Source organism: Grammomys surdaster, unplaced genomic scaffold (assembly GCF_004785775.1).
Source record: "Grammomys surdaster isolate TR1022 unplaced genomic scaffold, NIH_TR_1.0 220, whole genome shotgun sequence".
NCBI lineage: Eukaryota > Metazoa > Chordata > Mammalia > Rodentia > Muridae > Grammomys > Grammomys surdaster.
In genome coordinates this window covers 9365574-9384752 of record NW_021604665.1, presented here as the reverse complement: position 1 = coordinate 9384752, position 19179 = coordinate 9365574, and the positions used below count along the sequence as shown (strand labels likewise).

The 19179-nt window shown below is 45.1% G+C and overlaps 1 protein-coding gene across 1 annotated transcript in view; it reads right to left on the bottom strand.

Annotated features, from left to right (window-relative positions):
* Positions 1-19179, bottom strand: part of Gxylt2 (glucoside xylosyltransferase 2) — a 90924-nt gene that overhangs the window by 17906 nt on the left and 53839 nt on the right. The window contains exon 4 of the mRNA XM_028773112.1: positions 3280-3531. Within this exon, the coding sequence (XP_028628945.1) occupies positions 3280-3531 (252 nt within the window). The remainder of the gene's footprint in view (positions 1-3279; positions 3532-19179) is intronic.

Here is a 19179-nt window from a genome sequence, read left to right as displayed (position 1 = left end):
GCAAAGCAAGCATGCCTTGTCCTGTGAAAATGGGGACAGCTTTCCTTTATCCTTGAGACAGCAAATGCAGGTGTGGCCCCACTACCCTGGTCACAGAACCAAGAAAGCAAAACTGTGGGTAGAGTTTTGGGGAAGACACACCTATGGATGCAGGGTGGATCAGAAAGTGGAGAGGGCCCTATGGTCTTCTTATCTTTCCCCTTTTTTATTTTAAATTTTGTTTATTATTTGAGTGTAGGTGTGTGTGTGTGTGTGTGTGTGTGTGTGTGTGTGTGTGTGTGTGAGAGAGAGAGAGAGAGAGAGAGAGAGAGAGAGAGAGAGAGAGAGAGAGAGAGAGAGAGACACCATGTGCCATGGGGGTACATGTAGAGGTCCTGGAGGATAGGTTTGTGAAGTTGCTTTTCTCTTACCTTTATGTGGACTGCAGAGATGGAATTCAGGGCATCAGGCTTGTGTTTTCAGGAGGAAGCCCCCCAACCCTTTCCTGCTGGGCCACCTCATCAGCCTTTTCTGAGGTGTGTGAGATGTGTGAGAATGCCCGTTTGTGTGTGTGGAAGCAAGCACACGTGTATCACAGCACACACACTCGAATGAGATGACAGCCTTCTGATAGCCAGCCCTGCCTTTTCAACCTTGTTTGAGACACATCTCTTTGCTGCTGATTCCAGGCTAGCTGACTGATAACTTGCAGCATTGCTCCTGTCTGGAACTTCAGTGTGCTGGGGTTGCAGCCCATTGGGCGACTGTGTCCAGTTTTATGTGGGTTCTAGGGTTCTGAACTCCAGTCATCAGGTTGCTACCACAACATTTTTACCCACTGAGTCTCCGCTCCACATCATGTCTGTGATTTCTAAAACACGTACTGAAACTATACCTCTTTCTTAGCTTTGTTCATTAAAAAAAAAATTATCTTAGAACTATTTTATATCTGTGAAGAAATAAAACAGTGATCACAGAGTCAAGGCATTAATTTAATGGGGAAACCATCTTTTTTTTGTTTTGTTTTTTTGTTTTTTTGTTTTTTCGAGACAGGGTTTATCTGTATAGCCTGGACTGTCCTTGAACTCACTCTGCAGACCAGGCTGGCCTTGAACTCAGAAATCTGCCTGCCTCTGCCCCCCAAATGCTGAGATTAAAGGTGTGTGCCAACACTGCCCGGCGGAAACCATCTTTATCCCTTCATTTAATTAACAAATTTTAGTGTGTCTTGCACTATATCCCAGGCTGGCCTTCAATGTGGGGCCCCTGTATTTACCTCCCAAATGATGTGGTTATAGGTGTGTGCCACCATATCCATCCTGTCCTTGTTTCAGAAAAATTACTTTTAAACTAAAAGTATCACACCCACAACTGAAGTATTCAAATTGTACATTAGGATAAAAAGTTACAAAGTGTATTTTTTCTGCTGCTCTTTCTAGATCCTGTTCCAACTTTCCACCAAAGCATCTACAATGAACAATTAAAGGTCTCTCGGGCATGTTTCTGGAAATTTCTAAGGCATAAAAAGTATGATCATTTTTTTTCTTCACTTGAGGTTTTTGGAAATTGTATTACTGCTAGTAATATACAGATTAGCCTACGGTTTTTAAATTTTTTTAATTTATGTGTATGGTGGCTGTGTGGTGGTTTAAAAATGCTTGACCCATGGGAAATGCTACTACTAGGTGTGGCCTTGTTGGCGGAAGTGTGTCACTGTGTAGGTGGGCTTTGAGGGCTCCTAGTGCTCATGGGCTGCCTGTGGAAGAATCTCTCCTGGGTGCCTTCAGATCAATGTAGAACTCTCAGCTCCTCCAGCACCATGTCTGCCTACACACTGCCACGCTTCCTGTCATGACAATGGACTGAACCTCTGAATCTGTAAGCCAGCCCCAATTAAATGTTGTCCTTATAAGAGTTGCCTTGGTCACGGTATCTCTTCACATCCATGAAACCCTAACTAGCACAGAGTGTTTTGTGTGCATGGATATCTGTGCACATGTGTGCCAGGTGCCCATGAAGGCTAGAAGAGGATCCTCTGGTTACAGATGGTTGTGAGCTGCCATGTGGGTGCTGGATCTTTTAACTACTGAGACTCTAGCCTACTCTTTTTTATTTGTCACTGTTTTGGCATGCTGTGGATTGAAGCCTTGTACAGACCACACACTGGCTATTCTTCCTTTTTTTGGTGTATGTGAGTACAGGTGTGTGCACATTCATGTGTGTAGTGGTGCAAACCTGTATGTAGATGAATGTGAGCATCTGTGTGTGCAAGTGTATGTGGAGGCCAATGAACATCAAATGTTGCTTCTTGGAGACCATCTACTTGTTTGATGAGAAAGGATCTCTCAGTGGCCTGAAACTTACCACATAGAATATGCTAGCTGGCCAGTGATCCCCAGAAATCTACCAGCCTTGGCCTCCCCAGCACTGGGATCATAAGCCACATCGTGCTTTTGTTTTGTTTTGTTTTGTTTTGTTTTGTTTTAAGACAGGGTTTCTCTGTGTAGCCCTAGCTGTCCTAGAACTCACTCTGTAGTCCAGGCTAGGCTTGAACTCAGAGATTCCCTTGTCTCTGCTTCCCGAGTACTGGGATTAATGGCATGTGCCCACCATTGCCTGACTTTTAAAAGATATTTTCTGGCTTTTTTTTTTAACTTGTGGATTGAACATAGGTCCTCAGGCTCTCAAGGGAAGCACTTTACCAACTGAGCTATCTACCTCCCAGCCTCCTATTCTTAACACAAGGAGAATGGGGACTATCATCTAAAGATCTTCATTTCTGTTCTTATTTATTTTTTGACTAGTAGAAAAGAGACCCTGATCAGCGATGCACGGAGATCAGCGTACTCACATAAATACACCTATAGAGTCAGTCATTCAGACTGGGCATGAGCTTTGAAGTCTTGAACAAACATAGTTCAGACACTAAATAATTCAGAAACATCACATAGTTTTTCTGAATGGAGACGATGAAGCTTCACATTACATAGCCACCTGAGCTTTTCAGAGCAAAATTCCACAACGTTTCAAATACCTCTGGATCCTTCCATCCATATCCACAGGCCAGATCAGCACAGCCACAGCCACACCCAAAGCATCCCAGCCTGTTCCTACTGAAAATGGTAACTCCTGTTTTTTTTTTTGGTTTGTTTGTTTGTTTGTTTTTTTTGATACCAGATCACTGAGGCCTAGAATTCAGAGATATGCTTGCCCTTGCCTCCTGAGTACTAGGATTTAAGGGTTTGCCACCGTCACCCTTAACTCCCGGTCTTTTGTTGGTATTTTCAAGCTCTTCCTTACCTTGAACTGGGTACTTCGTATGCGAGTCAAGTTCATGAGCATGACCCCTGAGTTAACCCCAGCGGAGCCGTAGAAAGGATGCCGGGCAAAGCGACTGTACCAGCCAATCTTAGGGATTTCATGCTCTGGGGCCATGGCAGCAAGCTGGGTGGAGTTAAACTGTCTTAGAAGCTTCCAGATGTCATCCACGGGCCGCAGAAAGAGGACGTCAGTGTCCACGTAGAGAAGTGAGTCCACATCCTTTAAGATCGCCTTTGTGTACAAGGGGCGGGGGCAAAGCAAAAGCAGGTCAGAAACTATGAAAGTGGCTCAACAGGAAAAATGTCACTGATAGTGAGTGACCAACGTCGGGTTCTATACCAGGTACCACTCTTAGCTCCCATTCCTCTCTTTTCCTGTCACCTGAGGATGAGTGGCAGCCAAGGAGTGGAGGCTTGAGGGCAGATATACCTGGCTCTACACTGGCCGGACTTCAGGGGCCCTAGTCTAGTTGTAAATGGGCCAGACTTTAAAAGAGATGAAACCGGAAACATCAACTCAACACTGTAGCTCTTTTTTGTTTGTTCTTTCCTCCCACAAGTAGACCACTTGTCTTTCCCTCCTAGTTCTTTGTTGGAATAGCCAGGTATTGACAGTTCCACGTGGACGCTCCAGGCCTATCCCAAGCACTGGGACTGAGGACTCTGGGACATTGCTTCCATATCTTTCTAAGGTGATATTTTCAGCCTGTTTGGACTTGGAAGTAGAAAAAGCATGTCTAAAAAAGCTGACTAAGTTTGTAGATCTGGGATTGACAAGCTTCTCCTGTAGGGGACCAGGCAGTACAAACTCCAGGCTCTGTTGTAGCCAGCTGGCCCTGCTGATGTAACCTATGAGCAGCACGCGCAACTTGTAAGTGAACAAGGGTGTTTGTCATCCAAACTGCACGTAAGGACATTGAAAGTGGAATTTTATATAATTTTTGGATGTCATAGAATATTCTTGCTCTGTGTTTTAAAACAAACAAACAAACAAATAAACACCCATAGACTTCTATTTACTAGGAGGCTTGCTACATCTTTTCCCTAGCGTTCTCAGGTGCAGGGGTGTCCCTTACACCTACACCTGCAATCCAGCTTCCAGGGTTAGGCCTTCGAGTGTGAAACTTTAAAGCCTGAGTCAGCAAGTTGTCTCATTTTGTTGTTGTTCCCCAAACTTGGGAACAGTTTAACCAAGGAAAGATTTAACTCTTTCTGGGTCCTCAATGTAATCATACGTGTTATGAATTACCATGTGTGTGCCTCTGTGTCCAAATCCACAATGAAACCCTGACACCTCAAAGGACAGCATTTGGACATACAGCTTTGGAAGAACACTGGGATTAACTGAGGTCATAAGGATGTCATCATAATGCATTAGTGCCCTTTGGACAGTAGGGACCAGAAAGTGCCCTCTCTTCCCGGCCCCATTACGACACAGTGAGAAGGTGGCTAGTCATGCATATCAGGGAGAGAACCTTTGCCCAAACCCAACCCTGCTGGCATCCAAGTCTGGGACTTTTCCCAGTCAGAACTTTGGGAAACATGTTTCTGTTGTTTGAGGAACCAGTCACTCGTGTCTCATTGGGGAGCTGAGTAGATTAATACAGCACTTGTTTGGATCTCCAGCATTTAACAGTGTGAACACGGGTACTAAGCAATCCAGTTTTGCAGGGACTTCAACTGGACTTATTTCAATGCCTACTTGACTAACCTCAGGCTCTTTCTCTTCTCGTCCATTAGATGAACAGATTTTATAAATCAGCATATAAAATTAAAACTAACAGCTGTTATCCTATTAAAACAAAATAAAGCAAGCTGGTCAGGTGTGGTAATGCATGTCTTTAATCCCAGCACTTAGGAGGCAGAGGCAGGCAGATATCTGAGTTCTAGGCCACTTTGGTGTACAGACCAAGTTCGAGGAGAGCCAGGACTATACAGAGAAACTCTGTCTCAAAAAAAAAAAAAAAAGCGCAAAACCACTCAAAGATCCTGATTTCATTCAGAATTGTGATGAATTCTGCAATGGAGCACGTAGCCTCCCCACCACCACCACCATAATTTTTTAATCTACCAATCTATCACTTAGCCGGGTGTGGTGGCACATGCCTTTAGTCCCAGAACTCTGGAGGCAGAGGCAGCCATATCTCTGAGTTTGAGGCTAGCTGCAGTCTACAATGAAACCCTGTCTCAAAACAAACAAACACAAAAACAAACAAACAACTACCCCACATACTCCTTATTTTTCCTTATTTCCTATGAAAAGGTAAAACTGTCACAGGTTGGCACTAGTCTGTCATTCAGAAATCCGAGTGTACTGTGGAGAGAAGGGTAAACTCTCCACAAAAGTGTTAACAAACGCTTATGGTACAAAACTGCACGTCATATATAACTAGAAACCTGTTGTCTGATGCCCCCGCCCAACCATCCCAAGGGCTTCATGTCTTTGCTTTCTTTGGAAAGAAACCAGAACACACATGGTCCAAATATGAAGAACTACTCAGCTGAAGACAGGGCACAGGGGAGCTATCTACCTGTCCTGTCTGTTTTCCTAGAAACAGGACAGAGACTCCTAAAAACATAGACCCTTCTAATCTTCCCCCACTAGTTCCTACCCAAAGAGAGGAGGCACATTCTCTGAAGACCTCCACAGCTCAGAAACTGAGACTCTGCAGACTTTTCTCAACTAGCCTTTCCCCTACACTGCCCTTCCCAAAATTCCCCTGGAAGCTTGCAGCTGCTTTGCTTTGTCTTGTCATTGGTTTGCAATTTATTATTCTCAAAGGGCTGGCAGGATAACTGGGGTGGGGGTGGGACATAAAGGCATTTTACCCCTGGAAGCTAACGACCAGAGTTCCACCCTAGAGACCAATATAGTGGAAGAAGAGAACCAAGGTCTGCAAGGTGTCCTCTGATCTCCACATTCAAGCCACAGCATGTGTATCTGTACAAACACGTACAAACACACACACACACACCACACACACCACACACACACACACACACCACACCACACACACCACACACACACACACACACACCACACCACACACACACACACACACACACACACACACCACACACCACACACACACATACCCCACACACCACACACACCAAATAAACAAACAAACAAATAAATAAATAGTGGTTGTTTGAATAGTCACCAGGGAGTGGCACTATTTGAAAGAATTAGGAGGTGTGGCCTTTTGGGAGGAAGTGTGTCACTGGGAGGGTGGGCTTCAGGTTTCAAAAGCTCTTGACAGACTCCCTCCGTCTCCCACCTCCCTCTCTCTTTTTCTCCTCCCTCTCTGAATCAGGATCTATTTCTTAACTACTTCTCCAGCACTATGCCTGCCCTGCCTGACGCCATGCTCCCAGTCATGATGTTAATGAACTAAACTTCTGAGACTGTAAGCCAGCCCCTAACTAAATGCTTTCTTTCTTTTATAAGAGTTGCCTCGGTCATGGTGTCTCTTTAGGGCAATAGAACAGTGACTAAGACAAATAATATAATGAAATGTATGGTTCTCCGTTAAATAGTTAAATAAGCCAGTCTCCTGCCCTGGTGCCCTGTGTATTCTCCCGTGTGATGTAAGTGTCATGTACTGACAAACTTCCTTCTCTTATTACTCTCCTAGAGTGGGTGGGACTAATGAGCCTAGAGAAAGATAAAATTGTTTGCCAGAAGTATTTCAGTGTCTGACACCATAGAGTGTTAAAAAGAAAATAAACTAATTTAAAACCTTAGGATTAGAGAGGGGGAGAAAGGCACTTCAACTCTTGGAGACGTTCTCTTTATTGTTGTATAGAACGAGACCTGATTAAGGCATATCCTACCAACGCTTTAATTAGCCAGGGGTCTCGCAGAAATCTACTAGCAAATTGAAGTTTACTGACTACAGTACTTTCATTGTTCTCCTTGGTCTTTAGTCATTGCTATATCGATACTTTCTTTAATAAAAAAATAGGTTATCAACCCTCATCAAAACAAAAAAGGGGAAAAAAAAAAGGAAAAAGGATAGGAGGAAGGTCCAGGAAAGGAAAAGGAAGCAGGGAGTTATTATAACATGAAGGACTGTCCCTCAAGAGGGGAAAGCTGATGTACATGGCTGGAATTATATAAGTAGAGTCCCTTTCTATCCCATCGTGGTTTTAGTTTCTGACACAAGATCTCACTACATAGCCTATGATGGCCTTGAACACGGCATCCTCTGGCCTCTGCCTCTCAAGTGTACCACCAAGCCCAGTTAGGATGAAAATGGGGTAATGCTTATCTATAACAACATCTTATTGCTTCATATATTTGTTTACTATTAGAAAGGATGACTTGCTGATGCCAGTTCTCTCCTTGTTGACCATGTGGAGTTTTAGGACTGAACTCAAGTCGTCAGGCTCAGCAGGAAGTGTTCCTACCAGCTGAATCATATTGCCAGCCCTGTCATTTCCTTTCTAACAGTAACCATTGATTTGGTTCAAACATATTGTTTGTCTGCCCTAGAGGTGTTGCAGGTGTGGCTATTATGGTTAGCAGGTAGCAGAGAAGCTGGGCATTGTGGGAGAGCTCTGGCCCTGGGGTCATGAGAGTGGTAGAACTGGCCCTGTCTCTCATTGGCTGCAACACTCAGAAAAGTAGGCCCTGCAACTTGCCTGAGCAAAAGGGTAGAGCTGGCCTTGGCTTCAGAGATTGGGGATGAGCCCCCATGGGCATGAGAGCCAGAGAGCCAGCCCAGCCCTTTGCCTGTTGAAGCATTTGGGAGAACTGGCCCTGCACCTCACCTGGGCAGCACAGTAGAGCTGGCCCTGATGGTGTGGGCTTGGATGAGCTGGCCTCTAAGGCATGAGAGCTGGAGAGCTGGGTCTGTCCCTTGCTGGCAGCAGCATTGGATACGTCAGCCAGGGCAAAGCAGGAGAGCTCACCATAGTGGAAGAGCTGGTGGGCTGACCAGATCAGATACCTCTCAGGCCCAGATCCAGGGCTTTGAATTGGCCCACCCCAGCATCTACCCAACTGATGAATTGCTGGAGGACATGAAGGGGCCAGTATTGCAGATCCTGAACTATAGGGTCTCCATGACACAGGGCAGCAACAGATATCCAAGTGGAATTCCAGCAAGGTTTCAGTATTGATTGAGTACTAGAAGCCATAGGTCTCAAACCAGTCCAAGGAGTCATCGCCATAAACATTTTCAAGCAAAGACATGTGGACAAAAGGGGCACTGTGGGGCACACTGTGACATGCTACAGCTTCCACAATGAGATTTTTTTTTCTCTGATGGAGGGGAGGTTACAAAGGTGGAGAGCAGAAACAAGGGGAAGGGGAGATGAGTGGGATTGGAGTGCATGATGTAAAATTCACAAAACCAATTAAAAGTTAAAAGTATATGGTTTGATTCTGAAGACTTTAAGGGTTAGAGTTGAGAGATGAGGTTTGGTCTTGCTGTCTATTGTAATGTTAAGTGTGGCCTCAAGACCTGGAGTCTGCACATAGACTCAAGTGACCCTGTCCCCAAGTTATTTATTATTCATAAATAAAAGATGCCAACAGCCAATAGCTGGATAGAAGAGACATAGGTGGGCTTTAGGATTTCCTGATTTGGGGTCAAAGAAGAACAGAGAGAAAGAGCGAGAGGGAAGGAGGAGGAGGGAGAAGAAGAAGGAAGAGAAAGAAGAGGAGGAGAAGGAGAAGGAGAAGGTGAGCCCCCATATGTTGAATGAATCATGAAAACATGGCCCTGAGGGCTGGCCAATTGGAGTTAAGAGCAGCCCAGATGAAACATAATAAGTAACAACTTGGAGTTATCGACAGGAAAGTAGATTTAATACCATAGAGGGTAGATATCTGCCCAGCTTTTGTGCTGTTTAAATCTTATTGTAAATAATAAAAGTTTCGTGTCTTTTATCCGGGAATTGAATGGTCAAAGGCAAGGTAGAAACCCCAGATTGGGATTAAAATGTCTACAACATAATACATTTAAGAATGGAATTGAAAGTGTTCTGCTTGAACTTGGTTTTCTGCTTAATAACAAATGTTGGAATTTCCTCCCTCATAAAAGGTGGTAGGACTTTTAAGCAGATGATTCAATCACCAGCTGAATTGAGACTTTGCTGAGAGCAGAGGATAAATGACAAAGTAAGACTATCCTTGAACTTTGGTCTTCGTGCTCTCCTGATGTGTGCTGTTCTGCCCTACTGTGAGCTCTCACCCTCACCAGAAGCTGAGCAAACAGCACTGCTGGGCTCCTGCACTTCTGAGCCTCCAGATTTGTAGGCCAAAATAAACCTCTCCTTTGCTTTGTTTAGTTTTTGCGGTGCTAAGAGTTGAGCTTAGGGCCTCATGCATATTAGTAGGCAAGAGTTCTACATCCCCAATCCCAAACTTTTGTTCTTTATAAATTCTCCATTCTGTTATAGCAACAGAAATAGACTATAACGGTTGCAGAATCAGTTGAACTGTACTGGCTGGTTTTGTGTGTCGACTTGACACAAGCTGGAGTTATCACAAAGAAAGGAGCCTCCCTTGAGGAAATGTCTAACAGCTGTAAGGCATTTTCTCAATTACTGATCCAGAGGGGAGAGCTCCTTGTGGGTGGTGTCATCCCTGGGCTGGTAGTCTTGGGTTCTATAAGAAGCAAGCTGAGCAAGTCAGGGGAAGCAAGCCAGTAAGTAACATCCCTCCATGGCCTCTGCATCAGCTCCTGCTGCCTGACCTGCTTGAGTTCCAGTCCTGACTTCCTTTGGTGACGAACAGCAATGTGGAAGTATAAGATGAATAAATCCTTTCCTTCCCAACTAGTTTCTTGGTCATGATGTTTGTGCAGGAATCCTGACTAAGACATGAACATAACCTAAAAATGGCAAATTAGGGGCATATATGTCAAATTCAGCCCAAAGCTATATTATTATTATTATCATTATTCATTTTGGCATAAAAGGACTTTTAAAATTTTGAATTACTTGCCTAGCTTTTACAACTTTTATCATTATTTGATGTAGATGAGTGTTTTGCTTGCATGTGTGTAGGTGCACCGGTGCGTGCCTGATGCTTGCAGAGGCCAGAGGAGGGCAACAGATCCCCTGAAACTGGAGTTACAGTCGATGAGAGTCACCACGTGCTGGAAATCAAACCTGGGTCCTTTGGAAGAGCAGCAAGTACTCTTAACCACGGAGGCATCTCTCTAGCCCCATTTACCCAGTTTTAATTTTGTTTTCCTTTGTTGCCAGGCATGGTGGCACACAACTTTAACCCCAGCACTATGGAGGTAGAAAAAGGCTAATCTTTGACAGTCTGAGGCCAGCCTGGTCTACATAGGGAGTTCCAGGCTACATAGTAAGGCCCTGTTTCAGACTGTTTATTTATTATCATCATCATTAGCAGTAGTTGTATAGTAGTAGTTGTGTGTGTTATGCATATGTGTGGGGCACTCATGCCATAGCACACATGTAGAAGTCAGACCATTTGCAGGAGTTCATTCATTCACTATGTGGCATCCACTAGGATGGAATTCACATGGTCAGGCCTAGTAGCAGATGCGTTTATTTACTTGTTGAAACTTGCCAACACTGTTCATACTTTCTTAAAAATAAAGAGCTCACAAAAACATCTGAGTGTCTACTTTCCCATAGGACAATGTGCTGTTCTTGGTAACAGACACCTGTAGTGTTCTCAGTGCAATGGAAGTCTCCTAAGTGCCAGGGATGACCCAGCCAAACAAACAACTATCTGCCTATAGGAGGTGGCAAGAAGATAAAACCTCTGATTATATAGTATATATAAGCAGGTAGAAACCACACAGGGGAGTTTACAGTGTTTGCTTATTCAAGACAGGATTTCACTATGTAGCCCAGGCTGGTCCAGAACTCACAACACTCCGGCTTCTGCCGCCTGAGTTCTGGGGTAACAGGCTTGTGCTTCTCTAGTTGGGTGGGATCTTGTGATCTAAAAGCTCAGCTCAGAACAGGTTCACATTGGGCACATGAGAAGAGGACAGGGGTGTGTCTGGCACACCAATGACAAGAGACCACATGGCTGGACACAGCAACAATGGGAAGAGTCCAAGATGAAGAGAGGTAGCAGGGGGCTGGTGGTTTAGGGCCGAGGACATTCTTGTTTGGACTCTGTGGGATGGTAGCCACTGGATGGCTCTTCACTGAGGGACTCTATCACTCTGTGGGATCATCCACTGAGACCAGACTGTTGAGAAGCATAGACAAAGCAGGGAGATTGGTGAGTTGAGATTGGAGGATGGACTGACTCTGGTGACAACAACCACGGAGTAGGAAATGGTTCAATCCTAAGCAGACAGAAGCCATGGGGATGACAGATGGACTAAATGTGGAAAGGCAAAATCAAGGACAATTCCAGGGATATTCACTCAAGCAACAAGAAACCATGGTAAAACAGATCTTCATCACCCTGAGGTTCCTCAGAGACACTGGATAGTGCAGGTGCCAAAGCCTAGCTCCCTCCTTCTTCTTCCTCCTTCTCCTCCTCTTTCCTCTTCTTCCTCCTCCTCTTCCTCCTTCTCTTCCTTTTCCTTCTCCTCCTCCTCCTCCCTCCTCCTCCTTTTCCTTCTCCTCCTCCTCCTTCTTCTCCTCCTCCTTCCTACTCCTCCTCCTCTTTCTCCTCCTTCCTCTTCCTCCTCTTCCTCCTCTTCCTTCTCCTCCTCCCTCCACTACCTAGCACCAGCTAGCCTGGGACTCACTGGGTAATGCAGGCTGAGTTTGAACTCACAGAGATCCACTCGACATGTGACACCATACCTGGCTTCCTTTCTTTTCTTGTTGCAGTTACAAATATACTTCAACAAGACCAACTTAAGGGAGCAATGATTTATTTTGTCCATGGTATCAGAGATGTTGTGGGAGCTTGGAGGAGCAAGTCCCATTGCATCCACAAGAAGCAAACCAAAACAAAGTGCTCAGCTCCTTTGGTCCCCGTTTTCCAGTTCCAAGATCTCAGCCTTTCTCAGGAAAGGATACCTCTAGTCTTCCCACATCAACTAACACAATCAAGATAACATTCCTCAGGCATGCCCAGAGGCCCATCTCTTAGGTCTCTTTAGAGTCTGGCAACTTGACACCAGAAGTCCTCAGATTACTAGTGAACTCTCCTTTCCTCAAGGGAGGGGGACACAAGATGGTGAGCACCTGGCCTCATGGGAGGTGCCCAAGTTAAGCTGAGTGGAGACTTTCAATATGCTTTCTCTGAAAAGTAGATTATATGGCAAAAGAAATACACAAAGGCACCTCTCAGAGGTGGGGGAAGCCTCCCCGAGGGATTTTGAGTCTGGTGTATCCGTGGAACCCACTTTAAGGCAATTATCATGTGACTTTGGACATGATGCTGGGTCTTTGGGGCCTCTGCTCCCCCATTTGTAAATAGTAGAGGTGAAGTGGAAACTTAAGGGTTCTTCGAAAAGTCAGTTGGATGGTGTTTTGCTGTAGCAAACATGTAAAGGAACATTTAGCTGAAGTGGACACAGTTGAAAGACTAAGGCAGACTCTTGAAGGAACGTTTAGCTGAAGCAGACACAGGAAAGGATGTTTTGCTAAGGCAAGCACATGAAAGGACACGTGATGAAGGATTCTTTGCTAACAATATGCATATATTGGTCTACATTGTGTAGTTGAGCTGAATTTGTGATATCAGCAGAGGCAAGACCTGTGCAGAGGCAAGACACATGGAGGACTCGACAGACAGTGACGTAGGCTGAGCGAGGCTTGCTTATACAGCTAGCTGTGCAACGCTTGTTGGTCTTCACTGGTCTTCACTTCACTGAGAGAGGCATAGCGAACTGGCATTCCTGATGGTCTCTCCTGCTGACTCCTGCTGGCGCTGAGCCTGAAGCCTAGCTGTCTCTGCTAGATAGTGCCACCATTGTTGGTTCCTGTTTGCTATCCCAACTCTACCCAACTAGACTGCTGGTGAAGTGTTTGCGAGCAGATCAAGGTGCTGCTGCTGACCTGTGAACTGAACTGCCAATTTACAGACAACATGGATGGGAGTTGCTCCAAAGAACCTTTCTAAACAGGTCCACTCCCCCCCACACACATATCTTTCTTTCCCACTACCTTTGGGGGGCTAAAAGGGAAGTTAAAGCATTTAAGAACCACCACTAAAAATAGGTTTTAAAAAAATTAAAGTTACACAGAGTCGTAGCACTAACTGATCACATGAACATACAAGGCTCTCAAACAGCAGCCAGGTAAGTCTATAAGCAGCAGCTTTGCTTGCAGAAACTTCTGCTCTGTCTAAACCAAGGGCAGGTCATTATGGTTCACATCAGTGTACACGTCACATCTAGACAGGCAACAACCATGGAAAGCATTTTATGTCATCAAAGTCAAGAGGAGAAGAAACAGCATTTTAGGACCTTCCAAATATCACAATGCACAGGTTATCGTGACTAGAAACTGGCACTAAGCCTTCTCACAATTAACCTGTAAAAACAAAATACAAAATGACTGTAATAACACTCCATCCCCGTAGGCCTGCAATCATGCTAGTATCGTTGCTGGTTATGTTATAATGGGAAGAATAATATTTACCAAGAGTATATAGAAGTTGCCATTCTGATTCCTTTATGGAAACTAATGAACACTTGGTGAGAGGCTTTTTTAACAAAGAGAAGTAGGGTGGCACACAAAGGCCATCTGTCGACAGTGCTGCTCAGCCCTTCCATTGCCCCAACTCTGGACAGCCACTACGAGTGACCTAGCTCAGAAAAATGTGCTAAGGGTGTAGGAGAGATGGCTCAGCAGGTAAGAGCATTTCCTGCTCTTCTGAAGAACCTGAGTTCGGTTCCCAGCATTTACATTGGGTGGTTCACAACTACCTGTATGTAACTCCAGCTCAGGGGAGCTGATGGCCTTTTCTAGCCTGTGTGGGTACCTGCATACATGTGGCATCATTCACACAGACACACAGACACATAGTCACACAAGTACAGACATAGACACAGACATAGACACAGACACACAGATACAGACACAGACACACAGACAGACAGACAGACACACACACACACACGTAAATAAATCTTTTTAAAGAAGAAGAGAGAAAGAAACATCTGTCAAATGTACTGGGTCCTAGCCACAGACAGCCTGATTATCGGGAACTCACTGGCTCTCTCTCAAATTCATCTTGCTCCACCTGTGGACCAATTTCCTCAATACAACTGGGTACAAATTTTGTGTGTGTGTGTGTGTGTGTGTGTGTGTGTGTGTGTTAAAATCTGACTAACTACATTCAAAACATCTGGACCTGCCCATTTCTCTCCATTTTCTGCCCAACACCAAGGCACTTTGATAGTCCCCCAGGAATCTGTGACGTCCTCCATACCTGCCTCCGTCTACCCCACTCCTCACAGGGAGCCATGGAGACTCTCTTAGCTTGCATGTGATTTCATGTTGACCCAGTGGGGATTTCCAACTGCTGTATTTAATTACTTCGTATTTGAAAGTTACCAGGTCTTTCTGCATCCACTGCTCATTTAGCTCCCTTGTCGTCAGGGAACACTGCATGACTTCAATTCACCAAGCCTTGTTTTATGGCCCAGCATATGGTCTATCTCTGTGAATGTTTCCTGCAGATTTGCAATACATGTTTGCTCGGCAGTTGGTGGGTGGGGCGTTCCACCAACAAGTTCTGTGGCTGTCCCTGACTGAGGTCACCCGTTTGATAGTGTTGCCACGGTCTTCTCCATCCACACTGATGATAACCATGTGTGCCCCATGGAGCATCTTTTCCAGACACACAGAGAGAGGGAACAGTGAGATGAACTGTGATTTTTACCCATGACACTAGGTCTGTCCCCTTCCACATTCTGCCCCTTGCCTTGGGTTTGAGAAGAAGCCCCAGCAGGGACATTTATGACTTAGGATAGTCCATTTCCCAGCACTATTTATTAAGGGCCTATTGTCTTAATTAGCTTTTTGTTGTTGTGATAAAGACCTTTATCAAAAGCACTCTATGGAGGAAAGGTTTTACTTGGCTTACACTTTTAGGCAATGGTTCATTATCAAGAGAAGTCAGGGCAGGAACTCAAGCAGAAATCTGGAGGCAGGGACTGAAACAGAAGCCACGGATGAACATTGCTCACGAGCTTGCTTCTTCTAGCTTGCTCAATGCAATTTCTTAGATACTCAGGACCATCTGCCCAGGGGTGGTATGGCCCTTACACATCAATCATCAATAAAGAAAATTGCCCCACAGGCTTTCCCACAGGCTAGTATGGTTGGAAAATTTTTTCAATTCCAGTTATTCTCCCCAGATAACTAGCTTCTGTTAAGTTGACAAAAACCCAAGCAAATACAAGCCATTCTGGGCTTCCCCGATGCCAGGCAGAGCTGGGCTCACACAGGGCAGCGTCCTCAGCTCTGGCTCCAGCCCTTCTTAGAAAGCTCTTCTGAGCACCCCTCTTCTTTCCCTCCATGTACCCTTCATCACACTCCATGACTCCCTACCTCCTTCCACATCCCATCACCAGTGACCGTTTCTCAAACTGCCTCCTCCCTCCACTAGAACCAAAGCCCCAGAGGAGCCAGAATGGAGTAGCATCTCAAGTCCAGGTGTCTGGGACAACGCTCCTGCGACACTGTCTCAGAGCCACTACAATCTTATTTACTTATCACGCAAATGAAAACTTCATCATTGCTTTAAAAAATGATTTTATTTTCCTTGTTTAACGTATATGGGTATTTTGTCTGCATATATTCACCACTTGTGTGTCTGGTGCCTGTAGAGGTAAGGGAAGGGCATTGGATCCACTGGAACTGAAGTTACAGATGTTTGTAAGCTGCCATGCAGGGCTGGGAATCCAACCGGAGCCCTCTAGAGGAGCAACCAGCACTCTTAATGGCTGAGCCATCACTCCAGCCTCATTTTATTCTACATTTATTTATTTAATTTAATGTTTGTATGTAGACACATATCCTATGGCACATGTAGAGGTCAGAGGGCAACTTGTGGGAGCTGGTTCCTTCTTGCTACCAAGTGGATCCCAGAGTTCAAACTCAGCTCACCAGGCCTGGCGGCAAGTGCCTTTACCCACTGAACCATCTCGTCAGCCTCACTTTCATTTCAAATGCACTTCAAGACTGATTATAGAACGCAGAGACAGACTTAGCAATAGGAAGCGTATAAGACTTGAAGAAAAGCTAATATGCCTACCATACAGAAAGAATATTGTTCTTTTGCTATGTGGGCCTGTGTATTACCACCCACCCCTGACATTTGTTGACAGACATCCATGTCTCCAAAAGCATAACTGCCTTCCCTGTGCCTTCATTTTCAATGCTTCTTTTTTCATTTGTTTTATTTTGTTTTCTTTGGGACAGGATCTCACTATGTAGGTCTGGCTGGCCTTGAACTTACAAGGAACTCCCTGCCTCCACCTCTCAAGTCCTGGGTTTACAGGCATGTGCCACCATAGCCAGTCATCTTAAATGTTTTGTTAGCATATACTATTTATATATATATATTACTAGGTTTCCTTATGACCTTTAAATATATGTACATAAGGTAGTTCCGTCATTTTCACCGTCACCCTCTCCTGTTCTCCCTTCCCTCCTGCTGATCCCGTGGACTTTCATGACTTTTTGTTTATGACCTAATGAGCTTCGCTTTGGTTGTTTACAGGAGTGTGGACACATTACCAGTGTCTACACCTCTGAAGGCATGTCTTTCCTTCCTCGTCAACCATTAACTGGGTATAAAGCCTTGGGGGGAGTGGGCCTCCATGAGATGCCCAATCTGTGCAGATAGTCACACTGCTATGAGTTCAAGGATGCGTCAGCAACATCATGCCTGGAAGCCGGTGCTCCACACCTCCCCCCATCTTTCCTTCAATCTACATTCTTTCCACCCTCACCCCCATTTTTTCCGACTAGACTACAGTTTTCTTTATACAAATGTTGTCTAAGGAACATTCTAAGATCATCTTTGATCTCCATAATGACAGCAGGTCCTCGTCCTATTCCTGTGCGGAAGCATCTGTCAGTCCTGGAGCATACACATCTTCAGGTCAAATGCCATCCCCAAGCTGACACAAACCATCCTTGCCAAGACAGGCACAGGAGCAGGCGCAGTTGGCCTCCGGTAACCTGCCTTCTCTCTGTCTAGGCTTTTCCCAGGTGAGAGACTCCAGGGAAAGTGTCCCGTGCCCTCTGCCACCTCTCATTTCACAGAAAGGTCACTGGCTGCAGCAGGGATTTGGGGATGACATGGCAGTTACAGAGACAATAGTTATTGAGCAAACACTGGAGGCCAGGTCCATGTGGCTATTTGCACTGGTGACTGGCAACCTCTGACTGCTCCTCTCATAACAGATGCAAGCTACGCTTGAAAGAAGCAAGAGTCCAGTACTCCAGCACTTGAACTAATAGTGTTCTAGCTAAACTAATTGTAACCATTTGTAACCAGGTGATAGTCAATTAACTATGTCATAAAAATAGGAAAGAATATAGATAGCTTTATGAAGTTTTGGTCATCTAAAATACCATTTGCTTTATCCCTTCCTTGCACTTGATATAGAGACCTGAGAGTTCTGATACCTCTGGGGAGAACTGAACCCAGGTCTCCAGGGGGAGACTCCCCTTCTTTTACTGTGTCACTTCCTGGGGTTGGTGCTTGCGACAATTTTGCAGAATGTCTGGCAGATCATAGGAACATTCACATGTTCCCAAGAGCACTATTGGCACAGAAAGAAAGAGTCAAGGACAGCGGCCCAAAATCAGGATTTTTATTACAATTTTTATTCTGTGAGAATTACACACACAGACACACACAGACACACACAGGCACACAGACACAGACATACACACACACACACACATATGAGTGGCTTCTTTTCCTTTCTCCTGTGTTTCTATTAATGGTCAGTTGCCAGTATAAACTTCACTGACGTTCCAGTATAAAGAAGAGGACAGTGATGTTTTCAGGATTAAATGGAGTTTTGCAGATGTGGAGGAGAACCAGACACAGGGTGGCCACATGTGCCAGCTTCAGCCATCTGGACCACGTGGCGACTGCCAATACTCTTCTGCAAACTTATTCTTTCCCCCTAAGTATTCTGGAGAAGATTCTTTAAAACCGCAGGAGTGTCCCACTTCGATTAAGTTTTACAATCCTCATTTAGTGCTCACTGGTTAGACTTTCCTCCAGGAATTGTATTCAAAGATGTTCTCTCACCGCCTCCCACCTCTTGCTCTCTCAGTCCCTGTAGCCAAGGCTAGCCTTTTGACCCTCTTGCCTCTGCTTCCCAAGTGCTACCTAGGGTCACACGCACTCACCACTATCTCCTCATATGTCCGTTCCCTCATTCTTTCTGCATGTGTTAATTGGAATTCTTCTGTGGGGAAGAGTTGCTATTTTTACGCTCATTTACCCACTCCATTGCTTATATTTATCAGCACGGAAACTATTCCACTGTGTGTGGGAGAGGGGGCGTATAATACAGTACATATTGTCCTTGGTTTAACAACAGTTTGAATTATGGCTGCATGGGAGCATTTTATGCTCAGTAAAAACCCTACTTTCATATTTGTCTTTGGATCTTTCAAGCCGAGGTGCCATCCTCCCTGGTGGTGCGTGATGGCAGCAGCGAGTGCAGCCCCCAGTCAGGGACAGCACTGGGTTGTGCAGCTGAGCTTGTCAGGCATCTCAGGTGAGGTAAGAGCACCTGCACCTTTCTAATAATTTCGGTAAACCCACTGAAGTGAATCCCATGTAAGGCAGGAGGGTCTGTGTGGTTACTGTTCACTACTCACTTTGTCTCAATGTGTTCTAACTCTGGTCACCTGAGCTTTTTCACATGAGCTTCCGAGTCCTGTCAGTGTGTGTGTGTGTGTGTGTGTGTGTGTGTGTGTGTGTGTGTGTGTG